Source organism: Dermochelys coriacea, chromosome 14 (genome assembly GCF_009764565.3).
Source record: "Dermochelys coriacea isolate rDerCor1 chromosome 14, rDerCor1.pri.v4, whole genome shotgun sequence".
Lineage (NCBI taxonomy): Eukaryota > Metazoa > Chordata > Testudines > Dermochelyidae > Dermochelys > Dermochelys coriacea.
Window position 1 is genome coordinate 37,770,851 of NC_050081.1, and position 12,045 is coordinate 37,782,895.

Below are 12,045 nucleotides of genomic sequence, written 5' to 3' on the forward strand. Positions count from 1 at the left end.
CAAGCAAAATATGGCAGGGTGGCTGGGACTTGGGCTAGTCCCCTCAGCTCAGACCGGAGGGAAGGCAGACGACCGGCCTGGACTTGAACTGCTAGCCTGAGACAACATCCACACTGCTATTTTTAAGGTGCTTGCTGCAGTGAAGGAAACACAAGCCTAGCCACATATATAATGAAACAACTGCCCCAAGGTCCTTATGCACATAATGAATATTAAAAACACCAATTTCCAACCCCTTGGACCATGCAGTTGAACCGTGCAAGAAAAGTTTGATTTCAATTGCTGGGAAATGCTGTTGGTTTTTCCATGGAAAATTTTGATGGAAATGATTTCCCCCCTGCCGGTTTCATCAACATTTTCAGTGGAAACTTTCCACTTCTTGTGCAACCACCCCACAAAATCTTTTGACCAAAGCCTTTCCTTTTTGGAGGCGGGGGGGGGGGGGGAGGAAGGCGGTTTAGTTGGGGGACAAACATTCCAAACTTTTCCAGGAACGTGGCTGCTTTCTGCAAAAAAATGTCATTTGAGTGAAACCCCCAAGAAAACATTTTCATCGAAAACTGTCCACCCACCCTCTTTTCGAGCTCATTTCCGCCTCCAGCTAAAACAGCTACACAGGCTTTTGACAGCTGGCTGCTGTGGACAGCCCCCTCAAAGACCATTTATTCTCCGAGCACAGAGGAAAGCAGAGGGGCATGAGCTAGACACACGACTGTCTGCACTGGCTCTGCCTGGTGCTCCAAGCTGGGATTTGCTGCCTGACTGAGTTAGAATCGCCATCGAATCTGAGTAGAGTCAAGCATCCAACCCTCAAAGAGCAGCTGGGGCAGAAGGTACAAATTATTCAGCCATTGGCCAGTGCCCAGGCAGTGGTCAGAAGTGGGCAGATTTCAACAGAGACAATATTTCCTGAGAGAAGAAGTGTCAGTCATCTTAGGTCAGACACAAGGATGGTGCCTTCACACCCAGCTCCCTGCCTGTGACCTTTGCTGGCAATGGCTGACAAGGGGGTAATCTACACTTATCTAAACCACCCGGCAGGCTCTCTGCCCATCGACACGTCGGCCCCGGCTCAGCATCACAGTGAGTGCTCTTTACTTTGTGGCGTTTTTTCAGGGGTGTGGATTTTGGGAGGCTGGGATTCCATTTTTGCAACTGTAATGTTGATAAATAGCAGGTCTAGCAATGCATGAGGGGTCAGATCCTGATCTGGTGTAAGTGGGCATAGCTTCACTGACTTCAGTGCATTATGTCTGGATTTACACCAGGGTCACGGAGATCAGAATTTGGTCCTAACTCCATTGACTTCAGAGAGGTTGCTCTGGATTTACCCCTGGTCACTGAGGTCAAAATCTAGCCCTGACCCCCATTCATTGCAGTGGAGTCACTGTGGATTTGGAACAGGGTCACTGAGATCAGAATCCAGCCCTGACACAATTCATTGCAGTGGAGTCACTCTGGATTTGGAACAGGGTCACTGAGATCTGAAACCAGCACTGACTCTATGAAAGAAAATTACCTGAAGACAATCTAATGTCTCTTTCAAATCAGCTTCATCAAACCCAGCATCCAAAATGCTAACATGTGTGCATCCTAATTGCATATTTATTTCATGGCATCACTACAGGGCAGATGTAAGTTGTGTGGCTGCCTTAATTGTGCATTTCCAGACCTGGATTCCTTTTCAGGGTAACCTTAACTCTCAATTTTGGGGCAGCGCTTGGTGGTAGGATGATTATAACACCCCTGGAATGTGTTTACCATTAAATTAAGGATAAAATATACACTCCACCTTCACATTGATTTTTGTCCGAGCATCACTATGCAGGGCCAGATAATCAACAGGTGCAAATCTGCTCTGTAGACTACAGTAGCGTTTCAGCTAATTTGCAGCTGGGGGTCTGGGTTTAGGTTCCTCTAGCCCAGTGGTTCCCCAACTGGGGTTCATGAACCCCTGGGGGTTTGCGAAATGTTACAGGGGGCTCTCGAGAAAAGATTCCCTAATGGCAGAGAGAGATGTCCCTAGGGACCCCGGGCAGTGCGGGGCCAGCAGCCTGGAGCCCATGGACTTCCAAGAGCTAAGCCGATCAAAGCAAGCACCTGCATCACACTGAGGTGATTTAAACTTCAAGATTCCTTAGAAGAAATGGAAAGAGAGGGAGATATTTTTGCTGTTTTTAAAATTAAATAGGCAGCTAATATTGTTTTTAAAATTATGATGAAGAATAAGTGTAAGCTTTGTTGTAACGTGTGTTGTTTGCCTGGACTGCTCAAGATCTGAATGCTTGTGTAGGAGGAACTTTTTGAGCTGGCTTCTTAAATCCCTTCACGCTGTTTCACATCTGATACTCCTTGATGAAACATAGGAGCCTTGTCTTCTAACAGGCTTAATCTAAACAGGCTTAATTGATACAAGCTACGAAGTGCGATCTTGGAAGAGTGCTGCCATTTTCATAATGTAATAAAAATACTGTAATGATCAATAAAAATTTATAATAAATAGTGTGTAGTAAGCATGTCATAAAAACAAATTGTATATTTCCAACTTCGCTGCTTTTATAATTTATACTCAGGTAAAGTATTTCATTTTTAGGAGGGGATTCGTGAGACTTGACATTTTAGTAAAAGGGGTTTGCAGGTTGTTAAAGTTTGGGAACTGCTGCTCTAGCCTGTGGGAGAAGGTCAGCATAATGCTTGGACTTGTTTCTGGACTGGTAAACGAGACAGTGTCTTTGAACTCTTGCAGACCAGCTACAATCTAAGAGCCAGATTGGCACTGGTGTAAATCCTGGTATCGCCACTGGCATCTACAGGGCTTTGCTGATTTACAGCAGCTGAGCATCTGGCCTTTATACCTTGACTTATTTATTTATTTTCCCACAATGCTCAGCACCGCAAGTGGGACCAAATTTGCAGGGGATCTCAGCTTTCGTGTGGGCACCCAACTCAGTGGCTAGGTTTCAGGGGAGCCCAGCATATTGGGTGCTAATCTCTGGAGATCTGCCCATACACCGTCACAGCCGGGGTTGCTGTTGGACTGGGAACATCTGGAAAGCTGTCTCCTCAGACACCGAGCCCTGATTGTGGGTCCTGACGCCTTGCAAATCTGGCCCTGAGCGCTGAGGAAATTGTGACCCCAGTCAGTGGCGGATTTAGAGTTAGTGGGGCCCTGTGCTCAGCTTCATTTTTGGGGCCCCTCCTTGGGACCCAGCCAAGAAAAAAAACATTCTCTCTGATCTCCCCCCAAACCATGTTTTTCATTTTTTTTTCTTCATCCTCCTCCTGTAAGTAATAGGAAGTAAATGAAAATAAAGTGAGGGACCTTGATTGTTCTTGTAGCCTAACTTATTTTTCCACAGACCACTTGAAAATCGCCGAGGGTCTCAACGGAGCACGTAGTGATCTTTCCAAATATTGTTTATACTGACAGGTTTCAGAGTAGCAGCCGTGTTAGTCTGTATTCACAAAAAGAAAAGGAGGACTTGTGGCACCTTAGTACTCCTTTTCTTATTGTTTATACTGTTAGCCAACTAGTGTAAAGCGCTTTGGATAAGAGCACTTTATAAAAAAAATGTAAAAAACCATTGGGGTGCGGGAGAGGGCTCAGGGCTGGGGGTGCAGGGTCTGGAAGGAAGTTAGGGTACAGGAGCAGGCTGGGGGTTGGGGTGCAGGGTCTGGCCAGGAGTTAGGGTGCAGGAGGGCGCTCAGGGCTGGGGCAGGAGGTTGGGGTGTGAAGAGTTTACCTGGGGCAGCTCCCATTTGGTGCGAGGGGTGCAGGTGGGGATGTGGGGGGGTACAGGAGTCAGGGTGGGCAGGGTGCTTGGGGTGGGGGGCAGGGCGTGGGGGGGTTGCAGGAGTCAGGGAGGGTAGGGTGTGTGTGAGAGGGGTGCAGGAGTCAGGGCTGGGGGTGTGTGAGGGGGTGCAGGAGTCAGGGAGGGCAGGGGGCTGGAAGTGTATGAGGGGGGCTGCACTGAGTACAGGACTGGGGGTGCAGGATCTGGAAGGGAGTTGGGTGCAGGAGCGGGCTGGGGGTTGGGGTGCAGGGTCTGACCAGGAGTTAGGATGCGGGAGGGGGCTCAGGTCTGGGGCAGGAGGTTGGGGTGTGGAGCGCTTACCTGGGGCAGATCCCATTTAGTGTGAGGGGTGCAGGTGGGAATGTGGGGGTGGAGTGCAGGAGCTCCCATTTGGTGTGAGGGGTGGGGGGGGATGTGGGAGGGTGCAGTCATCAGGGAGGGCAGGGGGTGAGGGGGGTGCAGGATTCAGGGCTGGGGGTGTGGGCTGGGATTGGGGACGTGCTCCCAGCCCACTGCCCCATCCCAGCCCCCTGCCCTGAGCGGCTCACAGCAGGGGGCTGGGGGGGGGGAGAATATGTGTAGGGGGAGCGTGGGGGCCCCGCCTTTGCTCCGCCCTGCCCCGATTCTATCCCCTTCCCCAAGGCCCCACCCCCACCTCTTCTCCACCTCCGCCCCCAAGCGCACTGCGGCCCCACTCCTCCCCCTCTCCCTCCCATCCCAGAGTGACCTGAGCTCTGCCAAACAGCTGTTTGGTGGCAGACGAAGCACTGGGAGGGAGGGGAAGGGGCGGGAGTGGGGGGAGCTTGGCTGCTGGTGGGGGCAGAGCCTGCAGCAGGAGCCGCTGGGACCAAGCTTCTGCCCCCCGCAGCTGCCCAGCCCTGGGGCCCTCTGTCGTTGAGGGGGCCCCATGCCAGGGCCCCGTGTGTTTTACTGGAAATTCGCCTCTGACCCTGGTGCTGAGTAACTGCAGCTTTACTTTGCACAGAAAATGATTTCATGCAGGCTGTGGGCGAAGTGAGAGCAATACACAGTTGGTCACAGTATATTGTACAGCTCTGCCCTCCTGTGCCATCCCATTGCCCAACTGGAGTGCGGTCGACACGTACTGAGACCAAGAGGAAGGAGCAGGGAGGCCCGGGGGGGGGGAGAAGGACACTTGCCCAGGACTTGGAAGATCTGGGTTTAAGTCCTTTATTGCACACGCCCTGTGTTGTCTTGAGCTAAGCACGTAGGGTCAGACTTCCACAGGTACTTAAGGTGCCTGAGCAAATTGGCTTCAACGGGACTTAGAGGCTTTAAAAAAATCACACCCAGCCTGGTTTTTAGGTGCCTAAATACCTTAGGAAAGCTGGCCCTCCATCAATCGGTGCCTCCGTTTCCCACCTGTAAGCAGGCGTGGAGAGACAGGGCAGCGTTCTATTACCTCTGTATTTGTCCCCGGTACAACTGCTGCTGGGCTCCTGCGGCCAGTGCTGGTGTGCGCTGTTCAAGAAGGAGGTTAATGAACTAGAGAGGGGTCAGGGAAGAGCCACGAGAACGATTAAAGGGTTAGAAAACCTGCGTTACACTGAGAGACTCCAGGAGCTCCATCTAGTTAGCGTAACAAAGAGAAGGTGACGGGGTGACTTGATCCCAGGCTGTTAGTACAAATATTTAATGACGGGCTCTTCAGTCTAGCAAAGCTCTAACACAACCCAAGGGCTGGAACTTGAAGCTAGACAAATTAAGGCTAGAAATAAGGAGTGCATTTGTAACAGGGAGAGTAATTAACCTGTGGAACAATTTACCAAGGGTCACGGGGGACTCTCCATCATAGACCGTTTTTAAATCAAGCTGGGACGTTTTTCTGACAGCTCCGCTGAAGGCATTATTTTGGGGCAGGTCTCTGGCTTGTGCTATCTAAAGGTCAGACTAGATGATCACAAAGGTCCCTTCTGGCCTTGGTATCTACACAAGGTGGGGATAACGGTGCTGCCCGGTCTCAGAGCAGGGCAGGTAGGGTAAATATTTCCCGGGTTACGATGAGGCGCTCAGCTGCTACAGAAACAGAGCCAGATGAATTCCTTAGGAGGACAGAATTCTGTTACTGACTCCAGTTTCTTCTAGAGTCGGGTTGACTCCTGGAGGGGATAAAAAACAGCAACGAATTTTTAGTCCCTAAACCGATCAGCTATGGCTCTGAATCATAGAGGGAGCAGAGCTTTCGCTGAGTCACCATCCAGAGGCAGTCCCACTCCAGTGTTTCAGTGCAAGTGCCTCTTTTAGCTAGATGTCCTTGTTGCTAAGGTACCAGGCTAGCACGTGGGAAATCTGGTTCTTGGCTTTGCCACTGACTCCGTGTGTGACCTTGATCAAGTCACTTAATTATGATTTGTCTTAGCATGGCCTCTAGCAGCCCCAGTCGTTTACCAGGACGCCGCTGTGCTTGGGGCTGTACAAACCTGGGATAAAAAGGCAGTGCCCTGCCCTATGGCATTTCCAATCTGGGCCTAAGACAAGAGACGACAGAAGGTGACAGACAGATGGCTAGGGGAGAATAACGAGCCCATAATGGTCGCTGTGATGAGCTGTAGTGGCTGCACCCTCAGCCTAGCTGTTGTCAAGTTTTTTTGTGGGTTTCACAACCAAGGAGAGTGTTGGTCTCTCCGCGCTGGGTCCGACAGCTCCTCCCCCTCTCTAAACCGGCATCGCAGCACAAAGGAATCCCTTAGAAGATGATGCCTCCTGCACAGGTGTGTCACTGATCGATGTATTCTGTGGCACACTTTCATCTGACCATGTATTGCTGGGCTCGAGGCAGGAAATCCTAGGTGAAATTCTCAGCCCTGTGTGTTGCAGGAGATGAGACGAGATCGGAATCATCCCATCCAGCCTCAGTTTAGATATCTACTCAGAGCTGATGGTTTACACCCGTTTATTGTATCTCTGTATGATCATTAGCACATGGGTTTCAGATGGATAGCCGTGTTAGTCTGTATTAGCAAAAACAAGGAGGAGTCCTTGTGGCACCTTAGAGACTAACAAATTTATTTGGGTATAAACTTTTGTGGGCTAGAACCCACTTCATCCACTGCATTAACACACGTTCATCTCCCCCCACACACACTTCCGGCAGTGGGTTTCCTGATCTGCTGAGCTGAGAAAAGCAGTGTCTTCTCCACCGCCGTCTCAGAGACTTTTGCAAGCAATTTGCTCAGCTAGCCACAGTCAAACAAGGGGGCTTGTTTCCACTGACAGGCGAGAACTGCAAACAGGCCAGGCCAGCGCGTTAAAGGACAGAGACGTCGCCTTGCAGATGTCAGTGGGTGTGGGTGCACCACAGACAGTTATCTCCTCTGGTGCATGCAAACCGGCTCTGCATTTCCCCCCTTGCTTCTTGCAGCTTGTCCGCAATGTCCGCTTTGGCATCGGGTCAGCTGCGCCGGGAACTTCGTCCTGCTGGGAGCTGTGATAGTGCTGGTGGTCCTGGGTGAGTAGCCCCCGGCTGTGGGTTTTGTGCTGCGGCCCAGCAACGCAGCAGGAACTCAACACACGTGGTTGGGGCGCAATGCCAGCATCGCTGAGCGGCAGCCTCAGGCCTGGGTGATACAGGAGGTCAGACTAGACGATCCAAATGGTCTCTTCTAGCCTTGAAATTTGTGATTCTGGGTCAACTGTGCCAGATTCTCAGTTGCTATAAATTGCCAGTGTCATTGATTTACACGGCCTGGGGATCTGGCCCATTGACTCCAGTGGAAATACATTGATTTACACCGCCTGGGGATCTGGCCCATGGACTCCGATGGAGCCATAGGCGCTGATGCCAGGGGTGCTCCGGGCCTCAGGCACCCACAAAAAAAAATAGGGGTTCAGCACCCACCAGCCACTGTGGTTTGGCCTGGCCCCAGGGCTGCTGGCCGATCAGCTGTTTGGAGGGCAGGGGGAGGGAGCAGGGGGAAGAGAAGGGGATGGGGCAGGGGACAGTGGGGAGAGAGGATGGGAAAGGGGGATCTCGAGGAAGGGGGTGAAGCGGGGGCATGAAGCGGTGTAGCAAGGGCAGGGTTTTGGGGGGAGAGGCAGAGCAAGGGTGGGGCTTCGGGGGAGAGGCGGAGAGAGGGCAGAGCCTCAGGACAGAGCGGGGACGGAGCACCCCCTGGGAAAACCAAAAATCAGTGCCCGTGGATGGAGTCACGGCCGATCTACACCAGCTGGAATCTGGCCTTGTCTTTTCCAATTTTTTGCTTCTTTTTATCTTGAAGTTTGCCAGCGCCCATCTCAGAATCGCCACACGGCAGCCGTCCCGCAGACCGCTCAGAAGAGCGATTCCTGTGAGATAAATCGAAACACAACAGTGTACAACTGTACATTGGAGGATTTCCGATCTTACCTGAAGCAAAACTTGTGTGAGGTGGAAAACAGCTCAGCAGGTAACCCCCGCGCATCCTGTATCCAGCCCGTCACTCACCCTCACTGTTACGCACCCTGATGTTTTCATAAAGCCGAGACACCTTCGTTCCCACCCCCTCTCTATCCCATCCCTCCTTTCCTGAGCCTCTGTGATATCGCCAGGAACCTACAACCTCAGCTGCGACAGCTCGTGGCCAGTCAGGGTGGGCAGAGCCCTGGAAAATACAGGCAGCTGGAGCCATAATAGTGTAATAAGATTTTACAGTTCTTTAGCTCATACGTGTATTACATGTGTAGCACCCAGAGGCACTAACTGAGATCAGGGCCCCGTTGGGCCGGGCGCTGCACAGACCCACAGGGAGAGACAGTCCCTGCCCCAGCTGAGATCAGGGCCCCGTTGTGCCAGGCGCTGCACAGACCCACAGGGAGAGACAGTCCCTGCCCCAGCTGAGATCAGGGCCAGCATTGACTGACATTAGCATACTCCCTATTGAGCCCTGCAGCACAGCGCCTCTTAGCACTGCACTGGTGCATTGGGGTCAGCAGTGGATGCAAGGTGAGAGTGCCCCCATTGAGCCTCTGATGGCCCAACACAGTGCCCCCAGTGCCACACTGGGGCTTTGGAGCCAGTAATGGCTGTGAAGGGAGGGTGCCCCCTCCTGAGCCCCCCCGCTCCACTAGCCTGCAGTACAGCGCCCCCTTGCATCACACAGAGGTATTGGGGTCAGCACTGACTCAGAGCACCCCATGGTGTTATGATCTTGCCACCCTCCCCAGAGCTCTGCCAATGCACTGCACGTTGTCTCACTAACACACACTGAGTGGGAAGGCTCCGTGCGTCTCTGCGGGGGAAGCTGGTCAGAGCTGTTCGAATGATCAGACCTGTTATTGATACTGTTCCATTTCCCCATCCAGAGGGCTCCGAGTGCAAACTCTGCCCCAGGCACTGGGTGCCACACAGGGACAAGTGCTACTGGCTGTCTGAAGAGAATCAATACTGGAGCAGGGGCCGTGATGACTGCTCACGGAGGGGATCTCAACTGCTAGTGATCCAGGACCAGGAGGAGCTGGTAAAGAAAGTGCTAAACTTCACCGTATTTGTGTCTTTGTTATTGAGAGCAGGTCAAGAATCCCTATTAACAAACTTTTGAAAGCAACATTTTCATTCACAATTTTTCTATTTTTCCCTGGAAAATTTTACAGTGAAACGAGATGTTCATCTTTTTCAGAATTTTGACAGATATTCTCCATTTATTTTTAATAATTTTTAATTTTTTTAGCAATTTAAATTTTCAGTTGTGCACACTTATGGGTTATAAGTATTTTTATTGTTTTACATTTCCACGGTTGTGGGAAATCATGGGGCAGGGGCAGACACTGGGCAGGGAGGTCCGACCATAATTATTTAATGACAGTAGACATTGAGATTCAAAACGGTAAAGGTTTGTAACCATCAAAATATGCAAAGTAAGAATCCTTAAATCAAATGCTAACTTCTCAAGCAGTATTTTTCTTACTTTGCCTCTCTGTAAATTTTTATCATCATCAATGGAAATATTTTTTCATCAGTTTGTGTGTCTACAGTGAAGTCGACATTTACCAATAAAAATCTAATCTTTCCAAGCCTAAATATACTGAAATCAATACATTAATAATAGATCCCAAAGCATTTTACGGTCTTAAAATGATGAAGTACAAACTGGAGACAGGGATTGTTCAGCTATCACTGGGATGCGGCTACTTCTGGGGTGGGGCAGCTGGGTAACAGCTGTATAGCAATGCGGCACAGGGTTTGTTCACTCAGTACAGAATCATATATGGAAAGAGGTGCAGTAGCTGGATAACAGCAAAGAGTTTGCCCAGAGCTGAGATGTTACTAATTATTCATTAGAGCTGTGTTAAAAAAAAGCCAGAAAAAAAATTGTAAAAAAAGTTTCATTCAAAAACATTGAGAATGTTTACTGAAGTTCATTGAAAATTTTAAACAAAATTAATCAAAATCTCAGTTATTAATTAGTAGTGTAAGTTATTTGTTATGTTTACAGTACTTTCAGTTGGCATTTCAGCTAGTCCTGGTTTGTCACCAATATTAGTGATCAAACCCCCAACTAGAGATCAGGTCTCATTCGCATCATGAGCAAAGGAACCAGAGAATTCTACCTTGTTCTGTTCTCTCTGACCCTTGTCCATTTCACAGGAGTTCATACAGAATACTACAAGAAATCAAAATCCGATGTGGATTGGACTCAACATCACATCCCCAGGGAGGAAGTGGACCTGGATGGATGGTTCCCCATTAAATCAAACACGGTGAGTGTTTCCTGATTAGTATTTGACATCAGCCTGCAATAAGTATATAGAGTGAAATCCCCATTAAAGCCAATGGCAAATCTGCTGGTGAAGGATTTCATCCATTAATTTTACAGTATAAAGGCCTCAATCTTGCAAACACACATGGGTTTAACTTTAAGTCTCATTGGAGTGAATGGCAGCACACAGGGGAGGAAAGGTCAGCAAATATATAAATGAATCAGGGTCTTTGTTTGCATGGGCTCATCTAGGGTTGCCAGCTTTGGTTGGCTGAATTCCTGGAGATTTCATCACATGACATCATCTTTAATTAAAGATTAATCTTTAATTCCTGGAGATTCCAGGGTAATCCTGGAGGGTTGGCAACCCTGGGCTCATCAGTCCTTGGCAGAACTGGTCACAGGTGCTGACTTTCTTCTTTCTGGGGGGTGTTCCACCCTTGCTGCACCCCAAGGCCCTGCCTCCACTCTGCCCCTTCCCCCATGGCCTCACCCTCACTCTGCCTCTTCCCGCCCTGGCTCCGCCCCCTCCCCTCAGCATCTCCCGCCTGCCACTGAACAGCTGATTGGCGGGTGGCTGGTGGGTGCTGAGCACCCACTATTTTTGCCCCGTGGGTGCCCCAGCCCCGGAACATCCACGGACTCAGCACCTATGGAACTGGTCACACAACAGGGGAAACAATTTTTAAAGTTATTTCTTGTTTTTAATCAACATTTGAGATTTCAGAATTCCAAAGCTGATCGGTTTCAAAACTCAGAAAGTTCCAACTACCTCAAATAATTGGTGAAAAAAAACAATTCTAGAAAAAAAGTCTCACAAATTTCATCAAAACTTCCCCATTTTTTAATTGAAATTTGAAATTGACTCAACTTTTCATGTAAGTGTCAAAAGCGGAACATTTGCAGAGTTCTAAAGCTTGGCCTCTTTGAAGGAGCACCAGCATTAAACACTGCGCTGCAAGTTTCTGTACCGTGTACATCTCTCCAAAACATACCAACTTGCTTTACATATTAGCCTATCTAGGGAAAGACCAAAGATCATGGCAGGAACTCCAGCCTCCTGGAAGGGAGGAGAAAGGCGGCTCTTCTCCACCTCTAAACACACCGATAGTGACTGTCTCCTTCACTCCTTAGATTCACGGTATTGGGTTCTGCTGAAGAGAACAGCTGTGCTGCAGTAAAGAAGAATCAGATCCAGTCTGAACTCTGCACCACTGTCTATAAATGGATTTGCCAAAAGGAAGCTGTGCTAATTTAACCAGCTGGATTGGTGACCTCTGTTTGAATAAATGGAATGCAAAACACCAAGTGTGTTTGTCTTTATTACCACTAACAAATTCTCAGGTAGGGGAAATCTGGGCTGCTCCATTAAAGTCAGTGGAGCTAGACTGATTCACAGCAGCCGGGGATCTGGGCCCACTGATTCAAATGGAGTTGTGGCTGATTTCAACCAGCTCGGGGTCTGGCCACATTGACTCCAATGGAGCTCCCCCCGATTTATACCAGCTGGGGATCTGGCCCTTTGGAAGGGTTCTAGATTTACAAAATGGTAAAAT

General features: G+C 49.6%; 1 protein-coding gene across 1 annotated transcript; it reads left to right on the forward strand.

Annotated features, from left to right (window-relative positions):
* Nucleotides 1-589: 589 nt before the first annotated feature.
* LOC119842543 (killer cell lectin-like receptor subfamily B member 1B allele C) lies at nt 590-11,793 on the forward strand. Its single transcript, XM_038370829.2, has 6 exons — nt 590-1,083; nt 7,177-7,263; nt 8,033-8,200; nt 9,096-9,250; nt 10,378-10,490; nt 11,624-11,793. The coding sequence occupies exons 1-6, from the start codon at nt 996-998 to the stop codon at nt 11,745-11,747; spliced, it is 735 nt and encodes a 244-aa protein (XP_038226757.1). The 5' UTR covers nt 590-995; the 3' UTR covers nt 11,748-11,793.
* The last annotated feature ends 252 nt before the right edge of the window (nt 11,794-12,045 follow it).